This window comes from Hypanus sabinus, chromosome 2, assembly GCF_030144855.1.
Source record: "Hypanus sabinus isolate sHypSab1 chromosome 2, sHypSab1.hap1, whole genome shotgun sequence".
NCBI classification, from domain to species: domain Eukaryota; kingdom Metazoa; phylum Chordata; class Chondrichthyes; order Myliobatiformes; family Dasyatidae; genus Hypanus; species Hypanus sabinus.
Genome location: NC_082707.1, coordinates 35,552,281 through 35,575,913, shown reverse-complemented (window position 1 = coordinate 35,575,913; position 23,633 = coordinate 35,552,281). Strand labels below are relative to the sequence as shown.

Sequence of the window (23,633 nt, the reverse complement as noted above, 5' to 3'; positions counted from 1 at the left end):
ATTTGGATACACACACTAAACACTTCATCCTCCACCATCCCCTCTCCCACCCCAACCCTCATTTTTCCTCCCTTCCATGGCAATCTTTTACACAGCTGGTCTGTGACTGCCATGGGATGAGTTCTTTAACATTTGTTGACCTTTTCTGCACAAAGCTTGGTAAATATGTGGCCACTGCAATAATTCTCTGCAGTCCCCATTAGGAAATGTACTGTAAACTTCTGGTGTATATCACCTTAGAGATATTTCAAACGTCTATTTGACAAATTTCACAGCTTTTTACAGGAGGTTTCAAGGTTGTTGGTAGTTATTTAATAACAGTTTAACACACCAAAAGATAAGGGAAATCTAATTTCTAGGCAATTATGCTACTTCATGTCAATCTCCCTATGTTACTTGCAGATACATTCTCTTCATCCCCTTTGAGGTCTTTATCACTTTACTAATAAGGTCATATTTGAATGAATAAATGTATTAGAAGTTACTTTGAAATTTGTTCCAATATCTTTCTCGTAACAATTTTTTGGAAAATGAGATTCATTAATGAATTAGAACTGCTGAAATGTTTGTTCAACTGAAATCCTGTCTATTATGGTGATGTTTGAACAATCAAGCCAATTAAACAGAGGTGGATATAAATTACAAAGTCTTCAGGAGCAAATTGTACCTATTGCCAAGTAAAACTTCCCGTGGTGATGAGAAAATTACTGTGTACATGCTGCATATTGCTGGCTCTGTATTGTTAAGGATTGCCAGATAAATTAACATTTGCCCATAACTTGTTGAATGTTGAAAGGCCTAAATAGAGTAGATGTGGAAAGGATGTTTCCCTTGGTGGAGTAGTGTAGGACAAAAGGGTCTCAGGATAGAGGGGCGTCCATTTAAAACAGAGATGCGGAGAAATTTCTTTAGCTGGAGAGTGGTGAATTTGTGGAATTTGTTACCATAGGCAGCTATGGAGGCCAGGTTTTGGGGTGTATTTAAGGCAGAGGTTGATAGGTTCTTGATTGGATATGGCATTAAAGGTTACAGTTACAGGAGTTACAGGCAGGTGGTCACTCTGGGGCCACGGGAGACAGAGAAATGGGTCACAGTCAGGAGAGGGAAGGGGAAGAGTCAGGTACTAGAGAGTACCCCTGTGGCTGTACCCCTTGACAATATGTACTCCTGTTTGAGTACTATTGGGGGGACAGCCTACCTGGAAGCGACAGTGGCCGTGCCTCTGGCACAGAGTCTGGCCCTGTGGCTCAGAAGGGTAGGGAAAGGAAGAGGAAGGCAGTAGTGATAGGGGACTCTATAGTCAGGGGTTCAGACAGACGATTCTGTGGATGCAGGAAAGAAGCTCGGATGGTAGTTTGCCTCCCAGGTGCCAGGGTCCGGGATGTTTCTGATCGCGTCCAAGATATCCTGCAGTGGGAGGGAGAACAGACAGAGGTCGTGGTACATATTGGTACCAATGACATAGGTAGGAAAAGGGAAGAGGTTCTGAAAGAAGACTACAGGGAGTTAGGAAGGAAGTTGAAAAGCAGGACCTCAAAGGTAGTAATCTCGGGATTACTGCCTGTGCCATGTGACAGTGAGAATAGGAATAGAATGAGGTGGAGGATTAATGTGTGGCTGAGGGATTAGAGCAGGGGGCAGGGATTCAGATTTCTGGATCATTGGGACCTCTTTTTGGGCGCGTGTGACCTGCACAAAAAGGATGGGTTGCACTTGAATCCCAGGGGGACCAATATCCTGGCGGGCAGATTTGATACAGCTGTTGGGGAGGGTTTAAACTAGTTTGGCAGGGAGGTGGGAATCAGAATGTGAGTTCAGGGATTAAGGTAGAAGGACGAGGGCATGATGCTAAGAGTTCTAAGTTGAGGAAGGACAGGCAGGGGACAGAACATAATTGTAGCCAGTTAAAGGGGTTGAAACGTGTCTATTTCAATGCTAGGAGCATTAGGAACAAGGAGGATGAACTTAGAGCATGGAATTACGTGGAATTACGATGTTGTGGCCGTTACTGAAACTTGGTTGGAGGAAGGGCAGGATTGCAAGATGCAGGTCTCGGGGTTCAGGTGTTTTAAAAGGAATAGGATGGGAGGTAGAAAAGTGGGGGAGTGGCATTGCAGGTCAGGGATAGTATCACGGCTATAGAAAGGGAGGAAGCAGCAGAAGGAGTGTCCATGGAGTCAGTCTAGGTGGAAGTCAGAAATAGGAAGGGATCAATCACTGTGCTGGGAGTAGTCTATAGGCACCCAGATAGCCCTTGGGACACCAAGGAGCAGATAAGCAGGCAGATTTTAGAATGGTGCTGGAAATACAGTGTAGTAGTTATGGGTGATTTCAACTTCCCTCATATTGACTGGCACCTCCTGAGTGCAAGGGGGATAGATGGGGCTGAATTTGTCAGGTGTGTTCAAGAAGGATTCCTGACACAGTATGTGAACTGGCCAATGAGAGGAGAGGCTATACTGGATCTAGTTCTGGGTAATGAACCTGGTCAGGTGACAGACCTCTTGGTGGGGGAGCATTTTGGTGAGAGTGACCACAACTCCCTTAGCTTCAGCATAGCTATGGAAAGGGATAAAATCAGATGAAATGGTAGTGCTTAACTGGGGAAGGGATAACTTTGAAGGGATGAGGCAGGAACTAGTGAGAGTAAATTGGAAACAGATGTTCAAAGGGGAAAGCACAGAAGTAATGTGGGAGAAGTTTAGGGACCACTTGAGCTGGGTTCAGGATAGGTTTGTCTCACTGAGGCAAGGAAAAAATGGTAGGAAAAGGGAACCCTGGCTGACGAAACATGTGAGGCAACTCGTCAAGAGGAAAAAGTAAGCATACTGTTAGATATAAGAAGCAGGAAGTAGGAGGGGCTCATGAGAAATATAGGGTAGCCAGGAAGGAGCTAAAGAAAGGACTTAGGAGAGCTCGAAGGGGGCATGGGAAGGCCTTGGCATGTAGGATTAAGGAGAACCCCAAGATGTATATGTGTATGTGAAGAATAGGAGGATAATAAGAATGAAGGTGGGACTGCTAAAGGATAGAGGGCAACATGTGCCTGGAGGCAGAGGAGTTTAGGGATGTCCTAAATGAATACTTTGCTTCAGTATTCACAAGTGAAAAGGATCTTGATCAGGATGAGGTTGAAGTCGAGTGGGCCTGTGTGCTGGACAATGTGGAGATTAAGGAAGAAGAAGTGCTGGATCTTCTTAAAAACATTAAGATTGATAAATCCCCAGGGCCGGATATGATGCACCCCGGGTTGTTGTGGGAATTGAGAGAAGAGATTGCAGGAGCATTAGCTATGATCTTTGAATCCACTTTGGCTGCAAGGGAAGTGTCAGAGGACTGGAGAATGGCAAATGTAGTTCTCTTGTTTAAAAAAAGTAATAGGGAGAAACCTGGGAACTATAGACTGGTGAGTCTTACGTCAGTGGTATGCAAACTACTGGAAAGGATTCTTAAGGATAGAATCTATGAGCATTTGGAGAAGTACAGTCTACTCATGGATAGTCAACATGGCTTTGTGAAGGGAAGATTGTGCCTCATGAGCCTGATTGAGTTTTTTGAAGAGGTAACAAAAGAAATTGATGAGGGTAGGGCAGTGGATGTGGTCTACATGGACTCTACCAAAACATTTGACAAGGTCCCTCATGAGAGGCTCATCCAGAAAGTCATGAGGCATAGGATAAGTGGAACCTTGTCTGTTTGGATAAAAAATTGGCTTAAAGGAAGAAAGCAGAGGGTAGTTGTGGAAGGAAAGTATTCTGCCTGGAGGTCGGTGACTAGTGGAGTGCCACAGGGATCTGTCCTGGGACCCCTGCTATTTGTGATTTTTATAAATGACCAGGATGTAGAGATAGAAGGATAGGTGAGTAAGTTTGTAGATGACACGAAGATTGGAGGAGTTTTGGATGGAGCTGTAAGTGGTCGAAGGTTACAAGAGGATATAGACAGGCTGCAGAGTTGGGCAGAAAAATGGTAGATGGAGTTCAATCTGGACAAGTATGAGGTGATGCATTTCGGAAGGACAAACGAGATGACTGAGTACAGGATTAATGGTCAGTTACCTAAGAGTGTGGATTAACAAAGGGACCTTGGGGTTCAAATCCATACATCCCTCAAGGTTGCTAGGGTAGTTAAGAAGGCCTATGGGATGCTAGGCTTCATTAACAGGGGATTGAGTTCAAGAGTAGAGAGGTCATGTTGCAATTCTACAAATCTCTGGTGAGACCTCACTTAGAGTATTGTGTTCAATTCTGGTCACCTCATTATGGGAAGGATGTGGAAGTTATGGAGAGGGTGCAGAGGAGATTTACCAGAATGTTGCCTGGTTTGGAGAACAAGTCATATGAAGCAAGGTTAGCAGAGCTGGGACTTTTCTGTTTGGAGTATAGAAGAATGAGAGGGGACTTGATAGAATTCTACAAGATTATGAGAGCCATAGATAGGGTGGATAGTCAGTACCTGTTTCCCAGGGCACCAATAGCAAACACCAGAGGGCATATGTACAAAATTAATTGAGGGAAGTTTAGGGGAGACATCAGGGGTAAGTTTTTTACACAGAGGGTTGTGAGTGCCTGGAATGACTTGCCAGGGATGGTGGTGGAGGCTAAAACATTAGGGGTATTTAAGAGCCTCTTGGACAGGCACATGGATGAAAGAAAAATGGATGGTTATGGGGTAGTGTGGGTTTAGTACTCTTTTTTAAGGATTATATGGGTCAGCACAACATGGAGGGCTGAAGGGCCTGTACTGTACTGTAGTGTTCTATGGTTCTTTGGTTCTATAGTTCTATGGTTACGTGAGAAGGCTTGGGTGTGGAGCTGAGGAGGGGAGAAAAGGATCAGCCATGATTGAATAGTGGAACAGAGTCGATAGGCCAAATGGTCTAATTCTGCTCTTATGTCTTTATATCTAAAGCTTTATTTAATTGTATCAATTTACTATTTCAAACACATTTTCAAATCTGAACAAATTCTAAATCAGTCATGTATATTTAACATCCTTGTAAGAAATGGCTTATTCAAAGGAAAAATTCTGAGATAGAGATTTTCTTGGCTTTAAACTTATAAAAGAACCCATGTGGCATGCTATCTACCACAGAGTGAAAAGATTGTGGGGTTAAACTATGATCGAATCATGATACTTATTTGTTGATAGTAAAGTTGTCTGAAGCATTACACAAGTTGAGCTCAGCTAAACCAATGTATCACAGTGGTTGTGGAGAAGTTCCAGTGCCCTTCATCTTTGCTGAATGGGGGTATTAATAAAAAGGAAAATAACATAAAGATGTAAAACCTGTGTGCTAGAAGAGAACACCTTCACTATTATCAGCCAAGGAATAGGTTAGAAATAACTTACCAACCAAAAATGTATGAATAACATGAAGAAGATTGGAGATGAAGCCATATTTTATGTATGGAATAAGCAGGTTTTTAAAAAACATCATGGGCTTGATAGAATTACAGAAAACAATGTACCTCATCATCCATCTTCAACTCCTAAAGGAGAATTTTGCCGAAGTAGTTCTGCTTGAGAAGCATTACACCAGCTTTTTGTGTCTTTGGAGTATTATTCTTCAAATTCAGGGCATTCTTACAGTTACTAAGGTTGATTCACCTTTTGGTGGCTTTAGGTAAGCTGTAGTTATTTCTGCGCCATGGCATCACTTTCATGGACACTCCAGAAGAGTGCTAAACTAAAAACTTTAACAAATCATTTAATAACCATATTTTAATCTCTGCTTTCCTAATGTTGTTTTCCAGTTTTTATTTCCTTTATAAGGCTGAAATTCATATTTTGAAACATTAAGGATCCTTTTCCCAAATGGGAGAAGCAAGTCATCGAAGTTTAAGAAACAGGAGGAAATGATAAATGATTCATTTATCTCTTTTCATGCTTGCAAACATGTTTGTAGGATCGGGGAAATGTATTAGATTCAAGATTTTAGTATGTTGTGAACATGTTTTTTGGAATTAGTCATGAACATTTCAATAACAAATGCTCTTTAATGAAAGGTGTTACATTATATAATGCACACAATTTATTATGCCAAGGCGCTGTAGTCACAGTTGACATGATCTGTTCCTTTGAGGCAAAATAATTTTACTGATGCTTGTGTATGACATCTGGAGGTCAATTGAGGGTTAATTATTGTTGTCGAACAAAGTCTGAGCACTGACAGTTACCTGAAAATTTCCAGGGCCAAATCAGAAGAAGCCATCATGAAACAACTGAATTTCTTTTCCTTTTTTTTCCAATGTTTTGACACTGCTTAATTTTCCAAATGCGTCAGTCCTGTGTTGGTGCTTGCAAGTCTAGAGTGATCAGGATAGTGTGTTTAATTTTTTACACCTCTCTGGTGCCAACATCCTCTACTTGATAAAACCTACATGAAGACAAAGTGAATATGTATTAACAGTTCTGTTGAATGATTGAACAGACTTCATGTCTGTGTTCTATATAAAGTTATCACTGATACATCAAAAAACAATGTTGTTTTCTCTTCATTGAATAAAATATAAAATATTAAACATTAAATAATTTATGCACAAGATTTGTATCAAGTGCATAAATAATGGAAAACTTTTGGTAAATTTGCAGTAGTTCCAAACAATACAATATCATTGATATTGTAAATTAGTCAATACAAGTGAATGTAAGGTAACCATTTAGAATTTTACGTCATTGGAAGAATAGTGTTAGACTTTCTTACCATCTTGTTCAGTACAGAGGCATAAAGGAGAATGTTTAAAATTTTAAAATGTTTAAATGGCAATATCATTAAATTTCATTTTCTTCTGATAGACAGCTTAATTTAGGGCCCTCAGATGATCTGGTTCATATAAGGTCTAGATATGTGACACATGGTCTGCTTTGATAATGCAAAACAGATGTCCATTTTATACAACTTTGAATAATTAGTCTAAATGGTTATTTGCACCACACAAGTTTGTCATTCAGTTCCTCAAAACATACTTTAAATATTACATTTCAAATCTCAAACCACTTGCTTTAACCCACTTTGAAACTGCAGAAAGTGAGGTTGATGGAAATATTTAAACAATGGAGAATAGAAAAGGCGAGCTTGCTGATGGTTTCAGCAAAAGTTGTAAGACTCTCTCACTTATGGCTGCTTGCAGATATTAGGTGTTTGATTCGTTCATCAGCATCTTTCATTTGATTTGCATGACATGCATGAAGAATTTTATATAGGCTAGGTATTTTATTTGTGATCAGAATTATTTTTTACCTTTGAATTAATGAACGTGTTGTATAACTTCATCATCAATTGTTTGGGTCAAGTAACTGCATATGTACTGTATTTTCATAAGTATATTTGTGTCCAGCTTGATGATGATTAAAAGGGCTACAGTACCATCTGGGATATTCTGTATTGTATACTAATGTTGCAATAAAAATAATGATATGAATTGGGTAAGAAACAAAAGTAAAAGATGCTGTATGGTTTGGGAGGGAGTGGGTCTGTCTCATTGTGGTAAAACTAATGAGCTAAGGACTATTTTTTCCCTTTATTACAGTGTCTGCAACCTTGCAAGAAGTTGTGGGATACGAAGAAAACCCAATGCCGTCAACAGTGTGAGGTAGGAAAAATTTTAGTGGAGAATGTTGAAAGAATTCTGTTTGTTCTGAAGAAGGAATGGACCATTCCCATGACAACTAAGCCTGTGTTAATTTGAGTTCATTACAAGTAGGAAATAAAAACAAAACGTTTAATGCTATTTTATTTTATATTCTTTGGCCTCCTGTGGCTCTGGAGACAGAAAATCAAGACCACAGTCAGTTCACGAATGAGCTATACCCATTAGAAAAGCAGTGGTAGGTAGGTTTATCTTGTCAACAAGAAGAACTGGAAAGGAACATTACATATTGCCTTGACAAAGATGGCTTGATATGCTAGCTACAACTTATTGGGGTCAATATTGGACTAAAGTCAGAGTCAAAAGGATAGCAGAGGAATAGTTGATATGTACAATAAAGAAGGGAGAATTGAGGGGATGAAAGATGGAGTGGAGAATAGGAACAGATGAAAATGGACCAAGCAGCTTAGAGAGTGATGGAGTATAGTGGGGAAAGAAAGATGGGCATCAAAGCACATACATGGAAAGACAATAGAGGAGCCAGCCTAGTGAAAGGTAGTTTCTGACGAACAAGGATGAGAGCATGATTATGGTGGTGCTGTTGCCAATTAAATGAACTCTGAAAACTTGCACTTGTTCCTCCATCACACATTATTTATTTGTGCACAAGGAGAACACCTAGCCCCTGTCACCAAACTATTCTGAAGTTTGAACAAAGAAATGCCATTTTTATACAGGAATTGACCAGTTATATACAGATATAGGGCCTATTCCCCACTGTACATCAATAAATAAATGTCCGTGAGGTTAGTGATCCAACCAAAACTTTGTGCATATCTGAATCCCATCATTTGCATATTTAAATACCAAGCATAATACATATTTCAAGTGTTAATAACTAATTAAGTCTGTGTTATAGGCCAATAATAATTGAAAATTGGTACAGTAACTGTTGGATAGTAAGTTCTGCCCTAGAATCTTTCATTTGCATCTTTACTTTGTCTTGGCATGCTTAGTGACTTTGGTTTCCAGGCTTAAACACAAAGACTATACAAAGAAGGTGTCAACTCTACTTTTTTCCATAGATGCTGCCTGGCCTGCTGAGTTCCTCCAGCATCTTTTGTGTGTTGCTAGGCTTTCAAGGGCCATGTTCATCCTGGATGACTCCACTATGTTTGTGTATGGTCACTGTCATCTTTTCATCTTGACTCTTGCCTTACTGAATTTCCATGCTCAGAGAAGGCTGTTCAAAGCCGAATCCAGCTCTCAAAGGTTTTGTTCGGCTTAAGATTTTACAGTGCCTGCACTCTCTTCTGTCAGTACCCCATGTTATCCCCTGCCTTACTGCAGCTACAGGAGAAGGAGGAGCTGCGAGAGATAGGTGACCAATTTGATATTGGACCAGGTCATGCTAATATCTAAACAATGATTCCATAGAGAACATAGGATTAGCATGCAGAAGTCTGGAATATCAGTACACTCTGGTTGGAATAAAGCTGAGGGCCACATACAAAGTGTACCTGTCCTATATATTTTATTCATCTGATATGGCACAGTACCATAGCCGTTAGCGTGTCACTTTACAGTGTCAACCATAAGATTGGGGTTTGATTCTCACCACAGTCTATCAGGAGTTTGTATGTTCTCTTCATGACCAAGTGGGTTTCCTCCTCATGCTCCAGCTTCCTCCCACATTCCGAGGATGTATGGTTAGAGCGAGTGAATTATGAGCATGCTACGTTAGCGCTGGAAGCATAGCAACTCTTGCAGGCCACCCAGCAGAATCCTTGCTGATTTGATTTGATGCAAATGACACATTTTACTGTATACTTCGATGTACATGTAACAAATAAAATCAATCTTTATCTTTATTAAATTAGTGTTTTAATTATCTTCTTAAATAAGATGCTATTGCATCTAAATTCCTATAATCTTCACTTGGAAGCACAAATTGACAGAAGCTCATTCCTTTACTTGAGGCCTAGTTCATAAAAAACCCACAGAATCAATGTTGGAAAGAGGTTAGGAGTCACGAGAACCCCAATGAATGAAATGCGAGATCTTGATGACTAGAAATGAAATATGGGAACAAAGTCCCTAGTGAGAAGAAAGGGTCCATGAAACCAGAGCACCAGTGAGTGGAAAAGGAACATGGGAAATTCATCTGATGAGTTTGAATGCCCCACCCTAGAGCTTTCAGAATAGTTAGACATAAGGTCATCAAAGTTTCACACTATATGCAAAACCACTTTATAGGTTAAGTTAAATTTGGGGCAGTGTGGAAAAATATCTTGTCCAGCATTTATTAAATGAGGGTTACTTCTAATGCCTGATTACCCTGTTGCCTATGCTGTGGACTTACAGGAAACTGTTACAAATTCTAGACAATCTTCCTTTTATATTTTTGATAATGAATGCCATTTAATTGTGCATGTATGAGGAATTTACAGCTGTTTAAGCACATTGCTGGAATTCTGGATTCTTGGCAACCAGTAATTGGAATTAAGCTGAATGTGTACAAACGTTTCTCATGTCTATTGACGGTTTTGTATTCTGAAGGTACTTTGCATTTAACTCAAATACAATGTTTACAATGAGAACAACACATATCCTTGTGTCAGAGCCAGGTCAGAAACATTTGAGAAGAATTGTCAACTGTAGGTCACTATGCAACATGCTAAACTTAAAATAACTATTTACCTATACTGGGTGGTGAAGGTCACTTTGGACATCTCATTAATCTGTTGATTTGCTAGACAGTAGGTTCTTTCAATATCTTCATTCATAGGTTTTCAAACTGCAGTCAATAAGAGTTTTGTTTTGTGTGGAGGGAGGGTATGCATGGCAATGTTGGTTTCCACAAGGTCAGAAAAGTATAAAACAGAAAATCAATCTACAAGCTTGTTCGGACATATGATGTCACTCACTGTGTTGAATGGTAAAAAAGAAACACCATTTCTTTTTGTCAGAGTGTCAGAGTCAGAGGGGTAAATTATGAGAAGCATAGATAGGATAGATGGTCAAAATCATTTTGTCCAGGTTTCAAGTACAGGAGGACATAGATTTAAGGTGGGGGGGGGGGAGTTTAAAGGAGGTTTGCCAGACAAGATTTTTTTTACACAGGGTTGCCTGAAATGTGCTGCCAGGAAGGTGGTGAAAGCAGATACAACAGCAACACTTAGGAGACATTTACAGAAGCACCTCAACAGGCAGAGGATGAGAGATATGGGCCATATGCAGATATTTGTTTAAATTAGCAATATGATCAACACAAACATTGTGGAGCAGAGGGCCTGGTCCTATGTGGTATTGTTCTATGTTCAATAAAATTTACAGGAAGATGTTCACTGCTTGGCATCACATACCTGCCACACCTCCAACAGTGCCCTTAAAGTCTGCTACAGGGTCATCAGCCAGGCTCCACCATTCACTGAAGTTTTGCTTGTACCTGTACCTGTTAGCCCAGGTACATCTCCTGGTGACGATATTTAATCACAGCATCCATACTGGGCTTCAAATTCCAAAGGGCATTAAATTCTTTAAAAAAAGCAAAAGTGATGCTGCATGTTTGATACATCTTTGTGATTTTAGTTCCAATTTTTAAAAATTTAGTTTCTTGTCTTTAAGCTACCAGTATCAACTGCTTCACAGGAAATCCAAGTTTCTTTCTGCTATTCACTAATTGGTTCAAATTTAAGTGAATGTGTTTACTTAAGCTATCAGAAGATGAAGATGATAAATTCTCCCTTTTAGTAAACCAACAGAGAGTTGTGAAGTCATTCACTCCCCTCTCAACTTCATTGATACAATTATTTCTGAAAATATTCCTAAGCCTTCACCTCTATAACATTTGCTGGAATTCTATAGCCTACCAACTCTGTTTAAGGTTGAGGTGTCTTCTAGATCACTTCATTTATTTCTTTATAATCTTGGAAACCACTCTCACTTTCCTCTTCTTCTTCCTCTTATCTCTTGCCTTCTCATTCTCTTTCCCTGCTCCTTCCTGCCCCTTCCACCCTCCCCACTTGCCTCGTATCCTTTCACTAAATACAACTGAGTGGTTTACCAGGACATTCAAGAGTCAGTCACATTGCTCTGGCTCTAGTGTCATTTTTAGGCTACACCAGATATGAGTGGCAGATTTCATTCCTTAATGTCCTGAGAAGGGCTTTTAGACTTTAAAGGATTATATAGCTGTCTTCAACACTCTTGATATTCCTCTTTGATTTGGGATTGATGTCTTTTTCTTTTTACATTCTTCCTGTTTGCTTCCTTTTATCATTTAACTTTACTCAGGTGCTGTTTTGTGTAATTACTTCACTTTTAGTCGCTTTGAACTCAGGTTGGTCCATTTAACTTATTAACACAGGTGCTCACCTTTCAATTTAGCTTACCTCAATCGCCCACCTTAAATTGGCTTTAACTTTGTTTGTATTACACTTCGCTCTCTTTGAAGTTCTACCTCACCAATTTAAACCCTCCTGGCCAAAACTGTGTTTTGTTTAGCAGTGGATTAGAAAAATCCTCTTCCAACACACGCAAGCTATCTTTTATCAGTTTCCTACGTGGCAATCATTTAAATGTATTTCTGCCATTATCCCTTTGTTTAGTGCATCTGTGCCCTGATGATTCATCATGCTTTTGAAAATTCACAAAGCCATTCAGGGTAGCTACCACATTGCTCGAAACCAAACCATCACAAAGCCATTCAGGGTAGCTACCACATTGCTCGAAACCATACCTACCAGCAATTTAAAATGGCAGCATATTGTAAACTTGCAAAGATTTTCCGGTTGTAGGCACATCTGAATGTTAGGGATCTTTCACTGCACTGAAAGAAAATCTTCAGCTAACATTATCGCATCTTGACCAAGACGAGATGGACAGTAGCAATCCAACCACTGCATCACCTGGGTTTACTTGTGAAGCCCAGCAGTTATTATGCAGTAATCATGTGCATTAAAGCAGAGTAAAAGTTGCACATTTGAAATATACAATAGTGGTTAATTGATGATAGAACATTTAAAATGTGTTTCTTGTTCTAGTGTCTTTACAGTTACCCAAGAATTACACTGAGAGGATGCATGGTGCTAACAGACAAAAATTACTGTTATCATGTTGTACTGTATTTCTCCATTTCTCCTTCTGTCCTTCAAAAAGAAGCTTTATCCCCTAGCCCACTCCTTTCATTGTTCTCAATTACTGCTTGGTACCAGCTCCTCTATTGCTAACCATTCAGTTTGTATTCACATATTTTATGGAATTTGCAACCTGAATAACGTAAACTTTCACTTGTCTTTCAGCAGTTGCTCCACAAGCCAGAACAAAGTAAAGCTCAAGTTATTCTTACTGAATGGCACTGGGCTCTCATGTATTTGCAAAAATATTGTAATCTGCTCCTTTCGTTTTTCTATTCTTGTTAAGTATTAAATTTAGTTCCAACATTGTGTAGAATTTTGATGTATTTCCAGCTAGTTGGAGAAATTTGGACAAAGAATACTTGAAGTATGTTACTGTTTTTAAATACTCCCCACACAGAGTCATTAGGAAACCCCTGCTCTTGAGCATCTGCAAAGAATATCTTGATAGTTTATAGCATAGAAATTGATTATATAAAAGTTACTATCCTAGAAATCTTTCAGCATCTTGCAGTAAGTGTGTGTGTGTGGTAGGTCAGCAAATATTTCAGAATCAGAATCAGGTTTATTATCACCTGCATGTGATGTGAGAATTGTTATCTTAGCAGCAGCAGTTCAATGCAATACATAATCTAGCAGAAAGAGAAAAAATAATAATAAATAAAATAAAACATAATAAATGAACAAGTAAATCAATTATGTATATTGAATAGATTTTTTAAAATGTGCAAAACTAGATATTTGTATATCAAAAAAAGTGAGGTAGTCTCCAAAGCTTCAAAGAAACAGATGGCAGAGGGGAAGAAGCTGAGTTTGTGCCTTCAGGCTTCTGTACCTCCTTCCCGATGGTAACAGTGAGAAAAGGGAATGCCCTGGGTGCTGGAGGTCCTTACTGATGGACGCTGCCTTTCTGAGACACCTCTCTCTGAAGATGTCCTGGGTACTTTGTAGGCTAGAGCCCAAAATGAAGCTGACTAGATTTACTATCTTCTGCAGCTTCTTTTGGTCCTGTGCAGTAGCCCCTCCATACCAGACAGTGATGCAGCCTGTCAGAATGCTCTCCACAGTACAACTATAGAAGTTTTTGAGTGTGTATTTGTTGACATACCAAATCTCTTCAAATTCCTTATTAAGTATAGCTGCTGCCTTAGCAATTATTGGCCTGTAAGTTTGACGTCAGTGGTGAGTAAATTAATGGAAAATATTCTAAGAGATGGTATATATAATTATCTGGATAGACAGGGTCTGATTAGGAACAGTCAACATAGATTTGTGCATGGAAGGTCATGTTTGACAAATCTTATTGAAGTTTATGAAGAGGTTACTAGGAAAGTTGACAAGGGTAAAGCAGTGGATGTTGTCTATATGGACTTCAGTAAGGCCTTTGACAAGGTTCCACACAGAAGGTTAGTTAGGTAAGTTCAATCGTTAGGTATTAATATTGAAGTAGTAAAATGGATTCAACAGTGGCTGGATGGGAGATGCCAGAGAGTAATGGTGGATAACTGTTTGTCAGGTTGGAGGCCAGTGACTAGTGGTGTGCCTCAGGGATCTGTACTGGGTCCAACGTTGTTTGTCATATACATTAATAACCTGGATGATGGGGTGGTAACTTGGATTAGTAAGTATGCAGATGATACTAAGATAGGTGGCGTTGTGGATAATGAAGTAGGTTTTCAAAGCTTACAGAGAGATTTAGGCCAGTTAGAAGAGTGGGCTGAAAGATGGCAAATAGAGTTTAATGCTGATAAGTGTGAGGTGCTACATATTAGTAGGACTAGTCAAAATAGGACATACACAGTAAATGGTAGGGCATTGAGGAATGCAGTAGAGCAGAGTGATCTAGGAATAATGGTGCATAGTTCCCTGTAGGTGGAATCTCATGTGGATAGGATGGTGAAGAAATCTTTTGGTATGCTGGCCTTTATAAATCAGAGCATTGAGTATAGGAGTTGGAATGTAATGTTAAAATTGTACAAGGCATTGGTGAGGCCAAATTTGGAGTATTGTGTACAGTTCTGGTCACAAAATTATAGGAAAGATGTCAACAAAATAGAGAGAGTACAGAGAAGATTTACTAGAATTTTAACTGGGTTTCGGCACCTAAGTTACAGAGAAAGGTTGAACAAGTTAGGTCTTTATTCTTTGGAGCGTAGAAGATTGAGGGGGGGGGCTTGATAGAGGTATTTAAAATTATGAGGGGGATAGATAGAGTTGACGTGGATAGGCTTTTTCCATTGAGAGTAGGGGAGATTCAAACAAGAGGACATGAGTTGAGAGGGGGCAAAAGTTTAGGGGTAACACGAGGGGGAACTTCTTTACTCAGAGAGTGGTAGCTGTGTGGAACAAGCTTCCAGTAGAAGTGGTAGAGGCAGGTTCGATATTGTCATTTTTTAAAAAATTGGATAAGTATATGGACAGGGAAGGAATGGAGGGTTATGAGCTGAATGTAGGTCGGTGGGACTAGGTGAGAGTAAGCGTTCGGCATGGACTAGAAGGGCCAAGATGGCCTGTTTCCGTGCTGTAATTGTTATATGGTTATATGGTCTTGCCTTCCTTATGACTACATTGATATGTTGGGACCAGATTAGATCCTCAGAGATCTTGACATCCAGGAACTTGAAGCTGTTCACTCTCTCCACTCTTAATCCCTCTATGAGGATTGGTATGTGTTCCTTTGTCTTACCTTTCCTGAAGTCCACAACCAGCTCTTTCGTCTACTGATGTTGAGTGCCAGGTTGTTGCTGCGGCACCATTCCACTGGTTGGCTTATCTCACTCCTCTACGCCCTCTCATCAGCATCTGAGATTCTACCAAAAATGGTTGTATCGTCAGCAAATTTATAGATGGTATTTGAGCTATGCCTAGCCACGCAATCATGTGTATACTGCGAGCAGAGCAGTGGGCTAAGCACACACCCCGGAGGTGTGCGAGTGTTGATCGTCAATGAGGAGGATATGTTATCACCAATCTGCACAGACTGTCGTGTTCTATTTAGGAAGTCAAGGATCCAGTTGTAGAGGGAGGTACAGAGGCCCAGGTTCTGCAACTTCTCATTCAGGAATGTGGGAATAATTGTATTAACTACTGAGCTACAGTTGATAACAGCATCCTGATGTAGGTATTTGTGTTGTCTAGGTTTGCACAGAATAGAGTACATTTAGCAGGTGCAAAAAACTTTCTGTCACTTGTTTTGAAGTTGCTGAAGAATTGATGTCAATAGAGTTGAGGAGTGGAGTTCTAAAGTGTCAGTCAGAGGGAGATCAGGATCTTGAGATCAGGTGAAGCAATTGGCAGGATTGCTGTGGGAGAGGGTGGAAGGATGTCAAGGTCTTACTTGGTGTTAGTGAGGTGGGGTCCAGTTATGGCCAGGCCAGGATGCAGCGTCTGATTCCCAAAGGAGATCTATAATGAGGTTTAACTTTTTAACTTTCCAATTGGTGCCCGATGTCCCTCTTGTCAGCTCAGATAGATCCCTTTAACGTACCTCTGAAGCAGACAAAGTTTGCTTCTGCATTGTTAGTCCACCAGTATGTGAGTGCATACATCTACCACAGGCCATTGAATGATGCTGTTTTCTGTTTTGGAATTTCCCTGAGTTAACAACGTATACACTGAGAGAGAAATACAATTGTGTATTTTGTTTCTAATATGATAAGTAAGCAATTGGTGTTGAATGAACTTTATTTCTAATCCTAATTTATTTCTAATTATTTCTAATTCAGCATCTCGTTTCTGTGTTATAGAGACACCATGAATGTTTGACCAGCTGTGAATTTTTGAAATCCATTCGAACAGTGAAACAAGGTAACTGTCCAGCACCCCAGAAAGCTTCAGGCTTTGCTGCAGCATGTATCCAAAGCTGTAGTGAAGATACCGAGTGCCCAAGTATCAGGAAGTGTTGTTCAAACGGTTGTGGTCAAACTTGTCAAGCACCAACAAGTATGTTCAAAGGTAAGGTCATTGAAGTTTTGAGATAAAGTAATTGCCCTTAGTTCATTGTTGAATTGTTATTTATTTAGAGAGCTTTATGATTCTAATATTTATTTCATTCTGAAAGTATTAATTATTCACCTTTCATTCAAGAATGTGGAGGTGTCTGTCCTGGGTATACAGTTTATTTAAATATCTCTTCACTTATTGTAGAATAAAATTTGTTTTTACAGAGATGCAAATACATTGAAATCAAAACATTACTCAAATTTAGACTCATAGTATGAAAATAATTGGAGAATCTGATCTTTTGAACAAGTTTGTAATATCTTAATGCAGGATGTGCACTATATTCTGAGGTACAGTGTGAGGAGCAAATGGTGTAAGTAAGTCAGGTCACATCACAAGTCCATTGGTGCAGGATTTATGAATTAATTAGCCTGTAGCTGTAATGTTTCATTAGTCTTTGACCCTATTTCACCAGACACTTCCATTGGATATGCATCTCAAAAGTTTACTTTCTTTTAATCATCTATCTGCCTGTGACTGTACCAGAAAAATAGGGGCATAGTTAAGATTATTTGACTGCTATTAAAGCATTGTATAGATAACAAACTCAGGTTATTAGCTGCCTCTCCTGTTGGCTAACTAAATGCAAAAGTCTAATTTCCCCCTAGATTCTTAATACTTTCAGGAAAAACGTAGAGAAAATACACTCTTTGGCCTCTTTAATAGGTACATCTTGAACTTAATAAAGTGGCTGCTGAGTGTTTGTTTGTGGTCTTTTGCCCATCCACTTCAAGGTTTGATGTGCTGTGCATTCAGAGATGCTCATCTGCACACCACTATTATAAAGCGTTGTTGTTTGAGTTACTGTCACCTTTCTGTCAGCTTGAATCAGTCTGGCCATTCTCCTCTGACCTCTCTCATTAACAAGGGCTTTTTACCCACAGAACTGCTGCTCACTGAACGTCCTTGTTTCTCGCACCATTCTCTGTAAACTCTAGAGACTGTTGTGTATGAAAATCACAGGAGATCATCAGTTTCTGAGGTACTCAAACCACCTTGCTTGGCATCAACAACCATTCCATTCTCTGTTCACACTTAAAAATGGTTCAAGTGGTGACAATGCTTTCAGAATTTCTACGTTAATTTTATTTCCCAGGGAGCATTCAAAATTGACATATCTAATTTCTAATTTATTTTATATTGAGTTTCTCATAGCAACAGGGAGAGTGTCCTGTGTTAAGCCCAACTATTATATCACACATAGTGCTGGGTAGATTTCACACTTGGAAAGGACTCTCAAAATCTTCTTTGCATTAACTTACTGTTAGGTAAGCTGAGCAGATGGCCCATGATTTTATGATAGAGGCCCAGGTATACACTGATATACACTGCCAAGTTTTCAACCTTCTTGTTCTCCTTTGGAACTGAGAAATTCTGCCAGAACACTGTAATACATGCAGATATATGCCCCACATATTTGTCATTGACACTGTCCCATAAAAGCCAGCAGGTCATTTGAGGTAGACCATATGGCAAGCAACATGCCCTCTGATGTTCTGCTGAAAGAGCTTGTGCAAACTCCTTTTAAATATCCTCACACCTCCTAAAAGTCTAGAATAGCAAATCATATGTGTCACTCTCACTATAATATTGCACACAGAGTTTAATGGTTCTCTCATTATTACAGAAATTATATTATGGCCTTCAGCGGATAAATCTCCCTTTGGGGAAATTAGTCTTTGACAGTCTTAACCCAATTTCTACAGCATATATATATATATGAACAAGCTAATTTCTGAATTATACAGTTTGCTTTAATAACTATCTTCTGTAATTTTTCTTTTACAAGGCTCAGCAGAGTTTCTATGCACACATCCTAACTGTGTAACCTCCTTTCCTTTCTTAGCAGTAGAACAGGTACTTGAGCGTGCAATACTAGTAGCTTAACTAATAATTAATCAGTATCTTAACTGCATTGATATGTTATATAGAAAACAAATCTCCAATATTTATGAATGAGAATATGTGCCATTTTATAGAAGATCTTTAAAAATAAAAGTAGGAATACACCTACAAGTCATGTTTGCTTCATGATTTGATATGGTCATGGTTGAGCTTTTATCACAACAGAAGTGATGCTTCAAATGCCGGAATTCCAGAGCAACGCACACCAAATTCTGGATGAAATCAGCAGCTCAGTATCAATGAAGAGGAATAAATAGTCAGTGTTTCTGGCCAAGACCCTTCACAGGATATCGACACCATTTACTGACCTAACTCCATATCCCTTAATTTCCTTGTATCTAAAATTACCTAAAAATCCATCTTTTCTCCCTCGCTCCTCTTTCCCCCCTCTTTCCCCCCTCTTTCCCCCCTCTTTCCCCCCTCTTTCCCCCCTCTTTCCCCCCTCTTTCCCCCCTCTTTCCCCCCTCTTTCCCCCCTCTTTCCCCCCTCTTTCCCCCCTCCCCTTCTTCTCATCAAATTTCAGATATGGAATATTAAACAGTGCAGGCCTTTAAGTCTACAATGTTATGCTGACCTACATAAAACCTATTCCATGATCAATCTCATCCTTTCTTTCTACACTGCCCATAATCCTCCATCTTTCTTACATCCATGTGCTAGCCAATATATTTTACTTACATTTTTCTTACATCCATGTCTCTAAAATGTCCCTATTGCATCAGTTTCCACCATCATACCCAGAAGTGCATGCCTGTGACCTGCTTATGATAACATCCCTGAATATTACTCCACTCACCTTAAATAGATGTCCTCTGCTATTGACTATTGCAGCCCTGGAAAAAAAAGAGTGTTGACTGCTCACTCTATCTATGTTTCTCATAATCTCATATACCTCTATCAAGTCACCTCTCATTATCCTTCACTCCAAAGAGAAAAGCCCATGCTCACACAACCTTTCCTTGTCAGACATGTTCTCTCACCCAGGCAACATCCTGGAAAATCTCTGCACCCTCTCTAAGCCTCCCCATCCTTCCTACAATGAGGCAATCAGAACTGAGCACAATACTCCAAGTGTGGTCTAGCCATAGAGCTCCAAAATTACCTCATGGCTCTTAAACTCAGTCCTTTAACTAATGAAGGCCAAATCACCATACACTTCTTTCAACTAGTGCGACAACTTTGAGGGATCTATGAACTTAGACCTCTGTTTCTCCACTCTGCTAAGAATCCTACCATTAACTTTATACTCTGCCTTCAAATTCAATCTTCAGAGTATAATAATACTTTTCTAAATTGAACTCCATCTACCTCTTCTCCACCCAGCTCTGCAACTTGTCAATGTCCCATTGTAACCCATGACAATTTTCTACACTATCCACATCACCACCAACCTTCATGTCATCTACAAACTTACTAATCCAAACTCTCACTTCCTCATCCAAGTCATTTATAAAAATGACAAAGGCTAGGGGTTCCAGAATAAATATCTGCTGAACACCATTAGCCACTGACCTCCAAACAGAATAATCTTCCTCTTCTACAACACTCTGCTTTGTATGGACAAACCAGTTCCAAACCCATGCAGCAAAGTTTCCATGACATTCTGGATGAGGCTACCTTGGGAAATCTTGTCAAACGCCTTACTAAAATTCATAAACATCACATCCATTGCTATATCTTCATTAATTTGTTTTGTTAGCTCCTCTGAAAACTCAGTCAAGCTCATGCTCCTCATAAACCATGATAACTCTCTAATCAGATTAAGCCTATCCAAATGCTTGTAAATTCTGCCCCTAAGAATACTCTCCATTAGTTTACCCACCTATGTAAAACTCACTGGTCTATAGTTCCTTGGATTATTCCTATAACTTTTTTTGAACAACATTTGCGATCCTTCAATCTGTGGTCAGGGAAGTTGCAAAGATCATCATCATCACATCATCTTCATGAATGCAATTTGCCTAGAAATTCATCCACTGGTCAGTAGTACTACCAGCAAACAGAAAGTAAATCCACTGCCCCTGCAATGCATATATACAAAGCAATACAGTGAATTAAAAATCTTCTGAAACATCATCCAAGCCGAAGGGTTTTTTAATGAGCTCTTACTTGTGAAAAGATATTACTGATTCAAGGGCACATAAAAGGGAATGGAGATGAATGACTTTCCACCATGCACTTCAAGTTGAAATCTAAATTAACCAATGCAGATATTAAAAAGTCAGCTTATGTATAAGAAGTGATGATCATACAGAACAAATTGGTTATGAAATGAACTGTACCTCTAGAAGCCAGAATACTCCCACCTGGCAACCATAAAACTTAACTATTGAAACAAAAGTTAAGTAATCATTTCATTAAGTCTTTGACAAAAGAAGGACAGTCTCAGAGACTAGTCTTGAAAACAGTCTTTAACCGTTCTCACTTTGAAAATACCAGCCTTGATGATATTCCTGGTGGGGATCCGCAAGAAATCTGGGTCAGTTAACCATGAGGAGAGGGTGAGCTGATTTGCTTAAGGCTCTCTTGTGGCATAATCAGTGGGGTTGAGATCAGCAGGAACATGGGTCCCTTGGCTCTTCTGCACTGACTGAGGCCTCTATCAGTCAGAGTTGATCATGGATATTGCATCCTAGCTGTCAAGCCCGCAAGCTCCTCCACTCCACGCATCTGATGAACCCAAAGGAACGGCAGAGACCATTACAGTTTGGTACCAGCAGCATCGCAGGAGTTGCCAGTCAACACTGAACTCTATGTAGGACTGCCTTAGAGACTCCAGCTCCAGATTTTTCCCATGGGGTTTATTCCCAAAGCCTTCCCCATGAGTGGGTATAGCCATAAGGCAGCAGAGGCTTGAGATCAGAATTTTCCTTCTGCTAGAAATGCTGCCAACCATGGCTAATGAGCCCATCTGCCTGAAGTGACTAGTTTTAAGGCACCAGAAACCCACCTTTGCCTCTTCTCCTATCAATAGAAATGGTTCTGCCAGGTTTAGTAGGTAAGCCACACGTGAAGGCTAGGAGCTGGACTTCGTTGTCAGAGGCTATTTGAGGTGTACGCCATTGGAAGCATTTAATAGATAGTGGGAGCTTGTCCCCATTACCAGCCCTGATTATAACAACCTACAGGAACCTCTGCATTGTAGATAGTGGAATTGTTATGCAGGTTCTTGAAATCTTCAAGCCTTTAAACATTTTGAAGGGAAGAACACCATGGCAGCAACTGCTCATGTTTCCCCTTTAGGGAGTGAGACACAGACAAGTGTCTGAGGTCAACTCTCTTGACATGAAGCATCCCTAGATACTAACTGGAGCAGCAAATCCAAGAAAGTCAAACAGATGATAGCTGATAGCACGCCATGGCATGCAAAGGGTCTTTCGGTATAAGCAACATGAAAAATAAGGGTGTTGGTAATGAATTCCCATCCAAGGTCAAGACTACGATGCATAGGAGGGAGGTTCTGTCCAAGGTCAAGATTCTGTAGACCTTTAGTTAGATCTTCAAATGATAAACATTGCATGACCTTAGCACTGTTGTATGGGATCTAATGCAGTCTGAGATTAGACTGTGTCAACATGTCTTGCGCTTCTCTTAGCATGCTGATTGCTTCTTGTGCACTAGAAAATGATTTAAGACCATTATCTATATAGAAATGCCTTTCTACTACATAGCTCTGTGCTTCAGTCCCGAATTCTTTCTCCTCCGCAATAGCTGTCCTCTTAAGGACATAGATTGCCACAGCTGACGAGCAGCAGTTACCAAATATATGCAGTCTCATGTGGTAGTCTAGAATCTCGTTGCCCCGTTGGTGGTCATGAAACCATAAGAATCTGAAGTAGTCTCAATGATCACCTCTCATGAGGAAGCTGTGAAATGTTTATTTGATGTTTACCATCATTGATACAGACTCAGATCTCAATCATGAGGACGCCAAGCACACTGTTATTGAGGTCTGGATTCCACAAGAGCACATTGTTCAGTGATACGCCTTTAAACTGTGCACTTTAATCGAAGACAAATCATATTTGTGCAGTTTTCTGGGGTTGATAAACAGCAAAGTTGGGCAAATATCATTTTTTTTTGTTGGGATCTGGTGGAGATGCTAACTCAGCATGATTGTTCCTGAAGAGCCTCTCCATGAACTCAGCGTAATGATCTATCCTCTTTGGTTTCCTTCTAATGTGCGACTGAGGGACCTGAGTAGACTGAGGGCCTGCTCTCTGTTATTTTGTAGGAGTTGGGGTGAGTAAAAGGAAGTGGAACTAGCTAACTGTTTGACTTATCTTACCTAAACTCTTTTTCATGATTTGAAGGAAGAGATCATCTTTGATGGACAGTGTCAGCTTATAACCATCTTCTGAGTGACAGAGGACTAGCTTGCCTAAATCTAGTTGAACAGAGGTAAATATGTCAGGGTGCTTGGTTTGCTTATCTACACTCTTCTTCATACAGATTCTTCGCTCACAGATTCTGAAATAGCTTGTGCACCCATTCACCAGGACAATAGTCTTAAATGTGCTGACAATGAGCTGATGAGCACCATCAAGGCAGCCTTCACCCCCATGACCCACCCCAGATCCAGTTGTTGGGCATAACGTGCACTGTGCCGACTATTGTGCTGTTCACGTACCTTATGTGCACAGATGATATCTCCACCGAGCAACAGGAGAATCGCAGCTGAAGAGTCAAGAGGGGAACTTAAGCCATGTCCTTAAGATGGGAATGAACGCACGCAGTTTCGAGAGTTGGGATTTCATCCTGTTGATAGCAACACAGTTGCACTCAATGAGGGTTGGCAAGAGTAAGCAGATCTCCCCTCCTGTTGACTCCATGGCAAATCCATTGGCCCTTCCTTTGGCAATTTCTGATGTTCCTGAACATGTCTTTAGAGTGTACAGGGAAACAGAACTTTGAATACTGAATGTGTCAAAGAATGTTGATTTTGCGAAGGACACACTGCTCTGATCATCTAATATCACATATACTTTTATTTTTT

General features: G+C 40.0%; 1 protein-coding gene across 1 annotated transcript in view; it reads left to right on the top strand.

Moving 5' to 3' along the window:
* The window catches only part of LOC132403376 (anosmin-1-like), a 133,797-nt gene that overhangs the window by 58,969 nt on the left and 51,195 nt on the right, over positions 1–23,633 (top strand). The window contains exons 3-4 of the mRNA XM_059986794.1: positions 7,533–7,595; positions 16,477–16,684. Coding sequence (XP_059842777.1) covers positions 7,533–7,595; positions 16,477–16,684 — 271 coding nt within the window. The remainder of the gene's footprint in view (positions 1–7,532; positions 7,596–16,476; positions 16,685–23,633) is intronic.